The sequence below is a fragment of the Schistocerca nitens genome, chromosome 8 (assembly GCF_023898315.1).
Source record: "Schistocerca nitens isolate TAMUIC-IGC-003100 chromosome 8, iqSchNite1.1, whole genome shotgun sequence".
In the NCBI taxonomy this organism is placed as follows: Eukaryota; Metazoa; Arthropoda; class Insecta; order Orthoptera; family Acrididae; genus Schistocerca; species Schistocerca nitens.
In genome coordinates this window covers 526,344,850-526,360,317 of record NC_064621.1, presented here as the reverse complement: position 1 = coordinate 526,360,317, position 15,468 = coordinate 526,344,850, and the positions used below count along the sequence as shown (strand labels likewise).

Genomic DNA, 15,468 nt, shown 5'->3' with positions numbered 1-15,468 from the left:
TGTGTGAGTGCAGTCTGCATAAGAAAGATAGTGCATTGTCACCTCCTGCAGGATGAGGTAATTCCAAGACCCAACTCATAATCAATTGACCATGTATTTAGTGTATCCTATGCAATAGATGAGAGTTACATTACGACAAATGGTCCACAATATATGACAATATCAGACTAATGGATGAAGGTGAAGTCATAGTCAACCAAATTTTTTGAAAGCAGCTAGCAAGAGTTATTTTCTCTGCTTTTTAAGGTTCCATAACACACTGTACTGAATTTAATCACTGCCTGACCAATACACCACACAAGAGCATGCCTGACCTTCTGGTACTTTATTCAGTTTGTAACAATGAAAATAATTTTTAACAATTTAATGTAATTGAATGGATGAAAAATTACTCGCAAATTGGTGGCACGAGAACACACATATGAAAAGTTTTACTTATGCAAGTTTACAGAGCCAATGGCTCCTCCTCCTGGCAGAAGGGGTGAAGGGGAAGGAAGAGGGATGAAGGAGAAGGAAGAGGGGTGAAGGGGAAGGAACTGGAAAGTTTCAGAAAAGGGGTAGAGTTTGGAAAAGTCACCCAGAACCCCAGGTCAAGAGATACATACTGGATGGGATGAGAAGGAAAGCTTTCATTTTCATTCCATCTGGTGAACCTCCCCTGGTCCAGTGTTCTGGGTGACTTATGAACTCTATCCCTCTTCCTAAAGCTCTCCAGTTCCTTCCCCTTGAACCCTTTTGCCAGAAGAAGGAGCCACTGGCTCTGAAAGGTTTATACAGTTTGTGGTATTTGTAATGTATAGTTTTACTGTCAGTCTAACAAATCCAACTTAAGACTAGGCTAGCACAATTGCCAACTCAATTGATTAGAGTAAATGTAGCATTTTTAGATCAGAAAGCCCATCTATTTCTTGCTTTTTGTTTCAAACATCAGTGACCCATTTTCCTGCCTATTCCTCCCAAAATGCTGTAGTGTGTGTACATAGTGTCACTGCATGTCCCCAGACATTTGAGTTAGTAGTATGGTTGTTATGTTAATGAAAGATTAATTTCATTACACTCCATGAGGTTATAGTCTGATTAACAATAAAACATGAGGTTTAATCCAACAAAAAGCATAGTTTGCTAACTAGACAACTGTCTATACAATTGTATGAAATAAAATTAAAGAAATTTATGTTAAAATTAATTTCAGAGCCCCAATACAGTTACTTCATTACATATTTGTGAGAACTATTAAAACACCAAAAAATAAGTATTTGTTACTGTCAAGAAAAGTAATGTGGGTTGTAATAAAAACTTACGTTATTGGCACTTTGTGCAATACTGACACTTTACAACAGCTACAAATGTGAAACTTCCTAGCAGATTAAAACTGTGTGCCGGACCAAGACTCAAACTCGGTCTCGAGTTTGAGTCTCGATCCAGCACACAGTTTTAACCTGTCAGGAAGTTTGATATCAGCACACACTCTGCTGTGGAGTGAAAATCTCATTCTGGAAGAAACAAGTGTATTTTTTCCTCAAGAACTATATCATACCTTGCTTCAACTCTTCTATCCTCTGTTCAATACATCTTCGCATAGCCTGAAGTTCATTGTTGTTGCAGTTGATGTCCTGGTGAAGCACAGTTTGGAAATCCAATTGTGTATCCTTTCCTTGTCCTCCCAAACTTCTTACCAACCTTTATCAAAAGGAAAATACTGTCAAACAATTAAAATTACTACCTTTTTCCATATGTATAGGCAAAGAGTGACAATTAAAACTCACATTACATACACAACTAGGCTAAGAACCACAATTTTTAAAAAAATCAAATGTTATTGGTATTTTTCCCGGAAAATAATTAAAAAAAATTATTTGACAATATATACTTAGCCGTATTTCAAATCTGGCAGTAGCCTTTTCTAGCATTCTATTGAATTGAGTTCAGCCACTACATTATATTAATCAATACTGGAGAGTAATTTGTAGGCACAGATAATGGAATATTTCAGCATGTTCCAAAACAAGAATGTTGCTCGACCTTGCACTTCCAATTATCTTGACAGTAGAGTACACTGTTGGTATGACACCTAACCTTAGGTAAACTGAATGAGGCTAGACAACATGGAAGTTTGGGACATTTCTCTCATAGGTGATTTAACTTCAGCAACTCAATTTGGAAGAAGTATCTAGTGTTGGAGTCAACTGCTGTGGGCAACAATGTTTTGTTGACAGAAATTATAGCTGAATATCACAGTTTGTAACAGCAGATAGACGGGTGACAGTGCAGCAAATTTCTGACCAATTAAATATGAGACAAAAATTGGGCAGCAGTCTCACCATCCATGAGCACTTCCTAACTATGAGGTACAGGAGCCTCTACCTTACATGTATAATATTCTCAAGAGTACAAGCTGTCACTTAGTGCTGTGGCTGATTTGAGTGACCGTAAGTGGCAGAATCCTTTATGGTCGCTAACGCTAGCCACTGTGCTGAGTGTCAAGTTTGGATTGTGTGAATAGTGCCTATGCTCACTGCCCATCACAGTACACAGACCAGCACAAATCAGGAACACTGCCATTGGACATCTGACCTTTGACTGATGAGGATGGTACACGTTTGTACATGCTGATGGCAGTGTGTGAGGACATTGAAAACCACATTAGGTCATAGATAACATTTGCCGATAGAACACCATTTGAACAAATGGTGGAGGTATTTTCATGTGATGGATATTTACAGGATGAACTGGGTCCACCAATTTGCCTACCATATCTCACTGGCATATAACACAAGCACCTCCACACCGTCACCTGCTCCTCTTTGCTTACAGCACTTCACAGTTGTCCTATGCCTTCAGTAAGATAATGCACCATCTGATTACTTCTGTATTGGGATAGAATGTTACAACAAACACTTGACAGACATTGGGCTGCTTGTGTGACACTGCAGATCAATTTATGTCTAAATCTGCATTACTATCACTACTAAACTTGCTTAAAAACAGTTCAGGAGCCAAGATTAACCAGCACTAGAGACAAGAGCACCTCGGATTTAAGAAAGAAAAAATACTACTAAAGCTATAATAACACGAATTATTTCAATCAGGAGGCATTCCACGGTGAGGAGGGTTCCCTTCATGGCAGAAATAATTCCAGTAAATTGGGAATGCAGATCTGAAGGTTCAGTGAGCTCATGTCATCGAAACACATCGGTAATTAGAAAATAAAGAGACTGAACTATGTTGTTGTTGTGGTCTTCAGTCCTGAGACTGGTTTTATGCAGCTCTCCATACTACTCTATCCTGTGCAAGCTGCTTCATCTCCCAGTACCTACTGCAACCTACATCCTTCTGAATCTGCCTAGTGTATTCATCTCTTGGTCTCCCTCTATGATTTTTACCCTCCACGTTACCCTCCAATACTAAATTCATGATCCCTTGATGCCTCAGAACATGTCCAACCAACCGATCCCTTCTTCTAGTCAAGTTGTGCCACAAACTCCTCTTCTCCCCAATCCTATTCAATACCTCCTCATTAGTTATGTGATCTACCCACCTAATCTTCAGCATTCTTCTGTGGCACCACATTTTGAAAGCTTCTCTTCTCGTACAAACTATTTATCGTCCATGTTTCACTTCCATACATGGCTACACTGCATACAAATACTTCCAGAAACGACTTCCTGACACTTAAATCTCTACTAGATGTTAACAAATTCCTCTTCTTCTGAAACACTTTCCTTGCCATTGCCAGTCTACATTTTATATCCTCTCTACTTTGACCATCATCAGTTACTTTGCTCCCCAAATAGCAAAACTCCTTTACTACTTTAAGTGTCTCATTTCCTAATCCAATTCCCTCAGCATCACCAGACTTAATTCAACTACATTCCACTATCTTCGTTTTGCTTTTGTTGATGTTCATCTTATATCATCCTTTCAAGACACTGTCCATTCCGTTCAACTGCTCTTCCAAGTCCTTTGCTGTCTCTGACAGACTTACAATGTCATCGGCGAACCTCAAAGTTTTTATTTCTTCTCCGTGGATTTTAATACCTACTCCAAATTTTTCTTTTGTTTCCTTTACTGCTTGCTCAATATACAGATTGAATAACATCGGGGAGAGGCTACAACCCTGTCTTACTCCCTTCCCAACCACTGCTTCCCTTTCATGTCCCTCGACTCTTATAACTGCCATCTGGTTTCTGTACAAATTGTAAATAGCCATACGCTCCCTGTATTTTACCCCTGCCACCTTCAGAATTTGAAAGAGAGTATTCCAGTCAACATTGTCAAAAGCTTTCTCTAAGTCTACAAATGCTAGAAACGTAGGTTTGCCTTTCATTAATCTTTCTTCTAAGGTGAGTAGTAAGGTCAGTATTGCCTCACGTGTTCCAATATTTCTACAGAATCCAAACTGACCTTATCCGAGGTCGGCTTCTACCAGTTTTTCCATTCATCTGCAAAGAATTCGCGTTAGTATTTTGCAGCTGTGACTTATTAAACTGATAGTTTGGTAACTTTCACATCTGTCAACACCTGCTTTCTTTGGGATTGGAATTATTATATTCTTCTTGAAGTCTGAGGGTATTTCGCCTGTCTCATACATCTTGCTCACCAGATGGTAGAGTTTTGTCAGGACTGGCTCTCCCAAGGCTGTCAGTAGTTCTAATGGAATGTTGTCTACTGCCGGTGCCTTGTTTCGACTCAGGTCTTTCAGTGCTCTGTCAAACTCTTCACGCAGTATCGTATCTCCCTTTATCTTCATCTACATCCTCTTCCATTTCCATAATATTTTCCTCAAGTACACTGCCCTTATATAGACCCTCCATATACTCCTTCCACCTTTCTGCTTTCCCTTCTTTGCTTAGAACTGGGTTTCCATCTGAGCTCTTGATATTCATACAAGTGGTTCTCTTTTCTCCAAAGGTCTCTTGAACTATAATAGTTGGTTGGTTGTTTTGGGGAAGGAGACCAGACAGCGAGGTCATCGGTCTTATCGGATTAGTGAAGGACGGGAAAGGAAGTTGGCCGTGCCCTTTGAAAGGAACCATCCCGGAATTTGCCTGGAGCGATTTAGGGAAATCACGGAAAACCTAAATCAGGATGGCCGGACGCGGGATTGAACCGTCGTCCTCCCGAATGCGAGTCCAGTGTTTAACCACTGCGCCACCTCACTCGGTGAACTATAATGTCCCATAAACGATGTCATCAGAGATTTAGTACAAGTTTGATCTGGAAAAGGAAATCTGGATTATCATCCTAAAAAATTATCATAGTATTTGCCTTAAGCAATTTAGGGTAACCACAGAAACTCAGTCTGGATAGTCTTTGTCACCTTACTACCAAGCCCATATTCTCCCATAACTACCTGTTATTCCTTTCAATTCCTCACAATTGATTTTCATCTCCCTTTACACACAGACACTCATTCAGTGTCCTCATAATGTCTATGTACTGTGTCAGGTTTTGTGATGTGGACACGCACAGGGTGGTTACGATTAAACTTTCACAACTGAGAGGGCCCATGAAAAACAAGTTATTGTAAGACAATGATACTTTGTGGAAACACGGCACGTGCAAGACAAATAATAAATAAACCACTGAAAGAAACAAATTTTAACTTCCACACTTAATTGTGTACCAAGTTTACGAACCATGCTGAATGGGACAACCATCTGCATCCACAACAGCTTGGAACCAGACCAGAGATACAATTTCACAACTGTTCACAGCACTTTTCAAACTGCAGACAACGGAATGTTCAGTTGTCATGACACAGCTAGTCACTGCTCAAAGATCGCACATTGTGTCTAGTATTCACAGTAATTACTTCAATAATTTGTGGTGAAATTGGCCATCTGCCTCTCCCAAGAGCAATTCCCAAATCGTCAGTCAATGCAAACTTCTGAACCACTTTCTTGAACCACGGGGCGGAAGGAGGACCTCTCCATATTCCTTTAATGAGTCAATATTTGCAAAGAGCAGCAGCACTATTTGTGCTGTTTTGAGAAAATAGCTTTATGATTAAAGCCCTGCTCACCATATCCAGACCCAAAGTGATCAACTGCAACTATAATGCACATTGATGCTTGGGTTGCAACCCTAAGTCGCCACACCAGTACTGCCACCCAATAGTAAATCATGACACTAACATTAATAACAATTCTGCAGTGCTCAGAACATCATTCATATAAAGCTAGGTGCCCATATGGTAAATAGTTTTCTGTTCTACATTGGCTCAAGTAGCAAAGATTTAGTTCTAACAATCCTGTATAACTGACTGTTGTTGTTGGTGCTTGCTGTTTATTCTGATGAGAATAATCACGTCAATGAACTGTTTCCAGTAACTCACTCTCTGCCATACCCACATATTCCTAACGAGTCCTACTCTTGTTAAACCATTTTCTGCTGCTGTTGATATTACTCAATATTTATATCACCAGAAATTATATTCTTTCCTTTTCACTGTACTGACCTCCACTGTATCTAGATTGAGCCTTTCCATTTCTCTTTTCAAATTTTCTAGCTTGCCTACCATTTTCAAACTCCTTACATTCCACACTCAGACTCTGTCAATATTACCCTTTTGTTAGTTATTCAATCTTTTTCTCAAGGTCACCTCCCCTTGACATTAGCCACCTGGAGACACTAAAGGGGGTCTAATCGGCAATCTTTTGCCACTGGTGAGATGGTCATCATGAGACTATTTCAATTACAGGTCACATGTCCTGTGGATTCACACTATGTAACTATGATGCACTGTATTCCATTGTCTTCTACACCCTTTTATTGCTGATCATTGCGAAATATTCCACCTTTAGAGGCAGTTTCCCGTACCACAAGCAACAGTGTGCTGTGAGTGCCTGTCCCCCTCCTCTATACCCTCAGTCAAAACAAGGCACCGGCAGTAGACAACATTCCATTAGAACTACTGACAGCCTTGGGAGAGCCAGTCCTGACAAAACTCTACCATCTGGTGAGCAAGATGTATGAGACTGGCAAAATACCATCAGACTTCAAGAAGAATATAATAATTCCAATCCCAAAGAAAGCAGGTGTTGACAGATGTGAAAGTTACCGAACTATCAGTTTAATAAGTCACAGCTGCAAAATACAATGTGAATTCTTTACAGAAGGTGACTCCTAATATTGGAAATATTTGGCCACCATTGCTGAAAGTTTTTATTTCAAATTTTAGCAGTGGTTGGGATCAAACTCTCAACATCCAGAATGAATTTTCATGTTTCCTGCTTGTGCCGGTCTGGGAAATGAACTTGGGAGTGTTGCCTTCTGCAGGCAATTTCTCTACTGTTTGAGCTATCCAAGCACAACTGAAGACCCACCTTCATAGCTTTACTTCTGTCAGTACCTTATCTCCGACCTCCTAAACTTCAAAGAAGTTGTTCCACACACCTTATAGGACTGGCATTCCTGAAAGAAAGGATATTGCCAATACATAGCTTAGCCACAGGTTGGAAGATTGTTTCCACAGTTTTAATCTGTCATGACATTTAAAATTAGCACACTCCACAGCAGAGTGAAAATTTATTCTGGAAAATCTCCCAGGCTGTTGTTCAGCCATGTCTCTGTAATATCCTTTCTTCTAGGAGTGCTAGTCCTGCAAAATTTGCAAGGGAACTTCTGTCAAGTTTAGAAAGTAGGAATGAGGTATTGGCAGAAGTAATGCTGTGATGGTGGGTCATGTGTTGCACTTGGGTAACTCACGAGGTGACACACAGTTTTAATAAGCCAGGAAGTTTTCATTGGTAGCAAGGATGTTAACCGAAGTCATATATATACACTTGTTTGCAGGGAGATAACTAGTGATCGGCATGGACTTGGCTAAAGTGATTTCAAAAAAAATCACGCAATATTTAAATCAGGATAGCTGGACATAGCAAGTGCTTGCATCCTGCTGGACTGGAGGCTATTGTCTTAAATACACTGTCTAAAATAGGTTATACCTAATAAAAATGTAAAATGAGACATTAAGAGTGCTAAACTTTTGAAAATCGTTACTGGTATTGCGGAAAACAATAAAAAACTAACAGTAAGTTTTACAAGAAGCTGACAGGAAGGATGTGTATAACGTGACAGATTATCTCCAAATTTTATACAGTGTGAACAAAAAGCTCCTAATACACATATGCCCTTTTCTTAACCGTTTCCACATAAATCAATGAAAACAACTAGAAATGGGAATTGTGTAGCGTCGTCCTTACAAACCGTGTCAGTACGCAGTTCACTTGCGCGTGGTACAATTGTTTACCTCAAGTCTCAGTCCAACAGTGTTTGTCGTAGTGCACAGTACTACACTGATGTCATGTGAACAATGAAGACAGTTTTGTGTTTTGAAATGCCACGGATATTCACATATGCAGAGTATGCTGACATGGTGTTTGTCTATGGTTCGTCCAGTGGGAATTCGAGAGCTGCTGTGCGAGAATACCAACAACAATTTCTGAATTGCAGAGTGCCAGATAGCACAGTTTTTCACAGATTGCATGAGCATGGGACACTTCCCAGCATAAATGTTGTCTCTGAACATCCTGTACAACAAACTCTTAATGAAGTTGAGAACATTCTTCAAATAGTGGAGCGCAACTCTACAACTAACTATAGAAGAATTGCTGCCCAACTTGGTATTCTTCCCCATAAATAAGTGATACACACAGTACTGGAGCATGGTCTGCATCCCTTTCATCGGCAGAGTGTACAACATCTGCATGAACGTGATGCTGTCGCCCGGCAAGAATTGTCAATGGATATTTGCCAATGAGCGATTAATTCCATGTATTCTGTTCACTGATGAGTCAACATTTACCTGTGATGGAATCAACAGGCACAACTCTTGTGTATGGGCATATGAAAATGTGCGTGCTACTGCGGAAACGAATTTTCAACGATGTTTCTCAGTCAATGTGTGGTGTGATATTATTGATGACCAACTCATCGGTCCAGTTGTGTTTTAGATAACCGTCTTACTGGGACACGGTATCTTGAGTTTCTTCAAAATGTGTTACCAGAATACGTAGAGGATATCCCTTTGGCAACATGAGCTCATATGTACTTTCAGCATGACAGTGCTCCTACACATTCCGTACGACCAGTGACAAGTGACACAGTATCTCATCATAACGTATCCTGGTCATTGGATCGGTTGTTGTGGAGTCATTGCTTGGCCACTGAGGTCACCCAATCTTACCCCATTGGATTACTGTTTGTGGGGGTGGCTGAAGAGCAACGTCTACAAGCACAGAGTGGACACAAGAGAGGACCTTCTCACTCGTATTTAACATGCTTGTGCCCAGGTAAAGGAATGCAAAACTGGGCTCTGATTGACAACACAACACCTGGGTCATTCCATGTCAATTCAACCAATTTGAGAAAATGTTCCAGCTTATAGCCTCAGATTTGGCTGAAATTTAGCACACCAATGCTACCAAGTGTGGAACACTCATGAACAAAATTTTAAGTTCCCCTGCCAATTAGTTCCAGAATTATGGCTTGTGAAAAAGGTGGCGTGACCCGGAAATTGCAATCCGCATCTGGCAATCTATCTTCAGACCCAACTTCAGGTCTTAACAACTTTGGAACTATTCCGCACAGCCCAGTGAAATTTTTACAACCCAGTAACATCCACTTAGAGAACACACTCCATGAATGAAAACACCAACATATTTCTGAGGGAAAATAAAAACATTCCAAAATGTGATTAAAAAAATGTAATACGTTAAGAGGTACATATTGTAGGTGCCCTCTATGCCAAATATAATTCACTCAAAGGTATAATTTTTTTTTGTAAGCTTAATGTGGCCAAAACACACACAGAACTCATCTTGCCCATATCAGTCACACAAACAGAGTTACATGCACACAAAAACTTGAAAAATTACCTGAAAAACATGGATTTTCTAAGTGTGGTAGCACAAAAGGGACAAGTGATATCCAAGCCAAATTTCAAACACTGCATAAGTAGACCATAATATAATATGTGGCAAAATTTGAACTTGTTATTGCAAGGCATTTGTATACAATAAAAGGTGACAGATGTATTTGGTTACGTTTCTTTTAACACGATTTAGCAAGTAATAGTGATGATGCAGACAGCTTATTTCAGATACAGCTGCAGCAATTGTTGGGAACCATTAGGCAACAGAAAGTTAAACAATGGTACTTTTCAGGGATGGAATGAGTCATTGTTAGGCAGGAACAACAGAGGAAACAAGCAACAATTACAGGTTACTCATGTTTTTAAGATTCTAGTTCAGACTGGTCAGTACTGTTGTGGAAAGTCAGTATGGAGGAAGAAGAGTGTACTAGTGGTGCTTTTGTTCAAACAAGTTGCAGTATTGGTAGAGCACAAGCATCTGAATGTCATAAAACAACATATGGAACAAAATGTGGCATTCGCTTTGTACTGTATGCTCTGGATGAATCAGACCAAGATTTGTTGCTATGGAGACCTGGGATACAACCTGTGGGCACAAGAAGTACAGTTCCAGGAAACTTTAGTGTTTGTTATCATCATATAAAAGTGTTTCTGGATAAGTATTCTTTCCTACAAAGAAGTTGTTTGATCCATTTTGGATTCATAAGAAGACAGTCAAGTGTAGCCTCGGAGAAATTGATATAAAATCAGTATTGAAAGTGAATCAGTGCATGGGACTTAACATGAAACCAGGACAAAAGTTATGTTCCAGGTGTGTTACACTGCTAAAAAATGAAGAATATTCTGATAATTTATATGACAGTGGCAAAGAGTATTAGCCACCTACAACCACAGCGGATGAGCAATTAAATACTTCAGTGACTGCTCTTGGTTTGTCTCCCACGAAGACACACAAAGTTGGGAAAAGAGACAGGCCCAGCTATGGTAGAAGAAAACTACAAGAAGCTCAAATGGAATTAAAACACAAAATAGCTGACATACTAATGGTGGAAGAGGAAGAACTATCTGCTCCAAAGGAACAGAAATCATGCCAGAAATGCTCTGATTTGGACAAAATTGTGCACGATTTGAAAGAAAAATGTGCCATATCCACATGCCAGAAAAAAGTAGGCTAGCTATTCTTAACCTTGCACCTTCCAGCTGGTCTATTGACTACAATGCAAAGGAATTCAATGTTTCTACATATATGGTAAAGCAAGCCAGGAAAATAAAAGCAACCCAAGGAGTGCTTCCACAACTTCAGCAGGCTCAGGGTAAGCAATTGAGTTCAGAAATAAAGGTGCTAGTGTCGGAATTTTATGAAAATAATGATTACAGCTGAATAATGCCTGGAAAAAGAGACTACGTAAAGGTGAAAATGGGAAATGTACGTGTACAGATACAAAAAAGACTTGCTATGCAACATATCAGAACTAGGCCTATATGTAGAATTCAAGGAAAAGTATCCCAATACCAAAGTAGGTTTATCACCTTTTTTCAATCTTTGGCCTAAATGGGTTGTGCCTGTAAGTGCAAGGGGCACACACAATGTTTGTGTATGCGAGACCCCTCGAAATTATGCTAAGCTGATGTTTGCTGCTATAAAGGATTCTGGTCTGGATTACGAAGGTGCAATGAAGCTGCTAGTGTGTGACATCAGTTCCTACCAGTGCACGATACACAGGTGTGAAAAGTGTCCTAGTAAGGCAAAACTTGCAGAACACATGAATAAAAAACTGTTTGGTGAACTCCTTATGGATGACGAACTTGTTTCTTATAAGCAATGGACAAACATGGATCGCACAAGTCTTGAAACAAAGCAAAGTAGGCTACAGTGGAAGATTTTGTTGAAATGTGTTGTCAAAAAATGGACAAACTGACCCCACACAGCTTCACAGCTACAGCACAATCGGCTTATTTCCAGTTTTGTAAGGATAATTTGAAACAAGATGAAATTATAGTATTACTAGACTTCTCTGAAAATTATGCATTTATAGTTCAAGATGCCATCCAAGGATATCATTGGGACAACAGTCAAGCAACTCTCCAGCCATTTGCAATTTACTGTAGAGGTGAATCAGGTGATGTGTGTGTCATGAACCTGTGCATTTTTAGTGACTGTTTAATTCATGACGCCACTGCAGTTCATGCCTACATTCACACTGTCATGGCATATGTGAAAAACAAGCTGCCTCATAAACATTTTGTGAAATACTTCAGTGATGGGGCAGCTAGTCAGTACAAAAACTGTAAAAATCTCAAAAATTTATGCATGCGTTACCATGATTTTCAGATTCACGCAGAATGGAATTTTTTCGCAACAAGTCATGGTAAAAATGTATGTGATATTATTGGTGCTACCATTAAGCGCATGGCATCATGAGCTAGTCTGCAGCACCCTACAGAAGGTCACATTCTAACACCTCTTCAATTATTTACCTGGGTACAGAAAAATATCTCTGGCATCCAATCATTCTATGTTTCGAAAGATGAGGTGAAATCAGTCGAAGAGTTGCTAAAAAGCAGACTAGAACACGTTAAAAATGTTGCAGGCACAAGGAGCCATCATCACTTCTCTCCAGCGGACTCTGACAATGTGCAGACTGTCCAGTTATAACTATAGGTTCATGCACAACATGTGCCTTCACAGTGTGTCGTGTCTGACTCAGGATTCAGAAGCAAAAGCAGCAAAATACAACCAGGTTGCTATATTATTGTTGTTTATGATGACAAATCGTACTTAGGATGTGTTGCAGAGTGCTGTGAAGCAGAAGGTGATGTATTTGTGAACTTCATGGCACCAGCAGGACCAGCAAGATCATTTCATTGGCCACGTTTGGCAAACAGGTGTTGGATTCCTTTTGAACATATTCTTATGACAGTTCCAGTTCCTACCACGGTGTCAGGAAGACAGTACAATTTGCCACTCAATGTACAGAGTACAGTAGCTAAAGTGTGGGAGAACTTCTGTTTGAAGCACAAGTGACTGATTTTTAGCAGTTAAGGTGCAGTGAACATTAATGATAGGTTGTGTTAATCTGTTTATATGTTGTTGCTTAGTGATTAAACAGTTGTGGGAGAGGATAAGAAGAGGCAGAACAGTTTACGATATGTTTTTACAAAATTGTGCTGTGGAACAATGGACACATCACCAAATACATCTGTCAACTTCCATTGTACACAAATGTCTTGCAATAACATGCTGAAATTTTCAGATATATATTATGGTCTACTTATGTAGTGTGTGAAATTTGGCTTGGATACCACTTGCCCCTTTTGTGCTACCACACTTCAAAAATCGGTGTTTTTCAGGTAATTTTTCAAATTTTTGTATTTTCGTGTGCATGTAACTCAGTTTTTATGACTGATATGGGCATGATAAGTTCTGTGTGTGTTTAGGTCACATCAAGCTTACCACAAAAAAAATTATACCCTATTTGACTGAATTATAATTGGCACAGAAGGCACCTACAATATGTACCTTTCAATGTATTACATTTGTTACTCACATTTTGGAATTTTTTATTTTCCCTCAGAAATATGTTGTTGGAGTTTTGATTCGAGTGTGTTCTCTAAATGAATGTTACTGGGTTGTAAAAATTTCACTGGACTGTGTGGAATAGTTCCAAAGTTATTAAGACCTGAAGTTGGGCCTGAAGATAGATTGCCCGATGCGGGTTGCAATTTCCGGGTCACGCCATCTTCTTTCACAAGTCAATTCTGGAACTAATTGGCAGGGGAAACTAATAGGCCCTACTTTGTACACGAGTGTTGCACACATGGAAGAATTACTGTACTGAATTTCAGTCAAATCTGAGACTGTGAGCTGTAGCCCCTGGTTGAACCGACATGGAACGACCCACCTGTCTACAAGAGCAGCAACATGCATTGAAGATGGTGGACTGTTTGAACATCTTCTGTGAGGAAACAGACACTACTAAACAAAACAGGATCTTAATTTACCGTCATTGGATAATTGCTGAGGAGTAACTGACCTGAACCGAGAAGAAAAATTTGTGGCACAACTTGACTAGAAGATGGGATCAGTTGACAATGACACATGCTGAGGCATCAAGGAATCGTCAATTTGGTAACGGGGGGGCAATTTGGAAGTAAAAACAACAGAGACCAAAGCTTGAGCGCAGAATGGAGGAATAAGCACAATGAAGAAGAAAACAAAAATATACCAATGAATGCCGTGGCTAGGGCACAACCTGTAATCGGGTAGCTATGACAGTGTTACGTTGTGGTCTCCGCTCGCATTTTTCGTAATTTATGCTCCATATATCGCCAAAATACTAGTGTGCGGTTTGCTTATCATGTAACGCAGATTTCCTGAGTTTACCTGGTAACTTTACACATTCATTAAACAAAAAGAACGATAAATATGGACCTCACGCTAATTTATTGATCAATATGATATCACAACAACTTTTAAGTCATTTTCACACACAATGCCTGCACCAAGTTAACACAAAACTGGCAGCTTCCAAAATAACATACAGCCCTGGCAGAGCTAAATATCACCCATCACAATTACGATTTTGACTTGGGAACCCATCACACACTAGGGCAAGCTAGAAACAGCCCACAACCAGGAATTTCACACTTCTTCATGAGTGGCACAATGTTAACGTCAGCAGCTATCAAATCTGAGAGCCCATAACCTAACAACATTTGTCATTTCAAAGCTATAACATTTCACACGATCGTCTTCTTGTAGGTATCTTTTTCACCATGGCATAAAAACAACACACAACAAACTTACCAGTTTTCATGATCCCAGAAATCTACCTCGACTAACTGACAGGTATCCAAACTCGAGGAACTTGTATTGAATGCATTTTGTGTATCTATGGCAGTCGTATTATACGCCATTCTTCAACGATGAGTGCTTTCTTCCAGACATACACGTAAATCTTCCGTAACTCTACAATTTGAAAAACAACGTCAGACAACATCCTTCATACCCCTACCATTTTGCCTCGCATGGTAGTTCATACGGAAAGATATGTTACTAGAATGCTCCCATTGAATCACTTTGGTTTCCATGGCGCCAGACCAAGTTTCTAATGGCATTGAAAAATTGTACATGCATTCTTTCCCTTACTCCCCTGCCGCTACACAAATTTAAAGATCGGGAGGAATTTATACTTCCATATTTTTTTAAGAGAGCGTCAACTGAAGTACTAGGTGAGGGAATTATTGTCGCAGAGCAAACCTACATCAAGAGCGTATGGGATTAGGCCAATTCACAGTTGCCGTCACGTCACGCCATGTCACGTCAAAACTTTCCACAATACATTTGAAATGACAGTATTAATACAAGCCGTCACGTCCTGTTTTGGGTTGCCAGAAAGAAAATTTTGACGGTACTGTCGTCCGTGAACATCGGAAGTTTACCTATTTCTGCCGCGCTCACTTATGTTATGGTACTGGATTAGGCTAGTACTTCTGTTTCTCCTTAACATTTGAAAAAAGTTATTTTTGAGCTTTTCTTTGGCGGCAAATTAAAAATGTACCATGACGCTTTGGATATTTTTTCCATTGCG

The 15,468-nt window shown here is 39.7% G+C and overlaps 1 protein-coding gene across 2 annotated transcripts in view; it reads right to left on the bottom strand.

Moving 5' to 3' along the window:
* LOC126199062 (uncharacterized) overlaps nt 1-14,927 on the bottom strand; it is a 165,182-nt gene extending 150,255 nt beyond the window's left edge. The window contains exons 1-2 of one of the 2 annotated variants that reach the window (XM_049935773.1): nt 14,685-14,927; nt 1,538-1,680 (exon numbers count right to left, since the gene is read on the bottom strand). In XM_049935773.1, the coding sequence (XP_049791730.1) occupies nt 1,538-1,680; nt 14,685-14,794 (253 nt within the window). In that variant the 5' untranslated portion in view covers nt 14,795-14,927. Of the gene's footprint in view, nt 1-1,537; nt 1,700-14,684 lie in introns of both variants that reach the window. The other variant, XM_049935774.1, reaches the window with a different exon arrangement.
* Between the last annotated feature and the right edge of the window lie 541 nt (nt 14,928-15,468).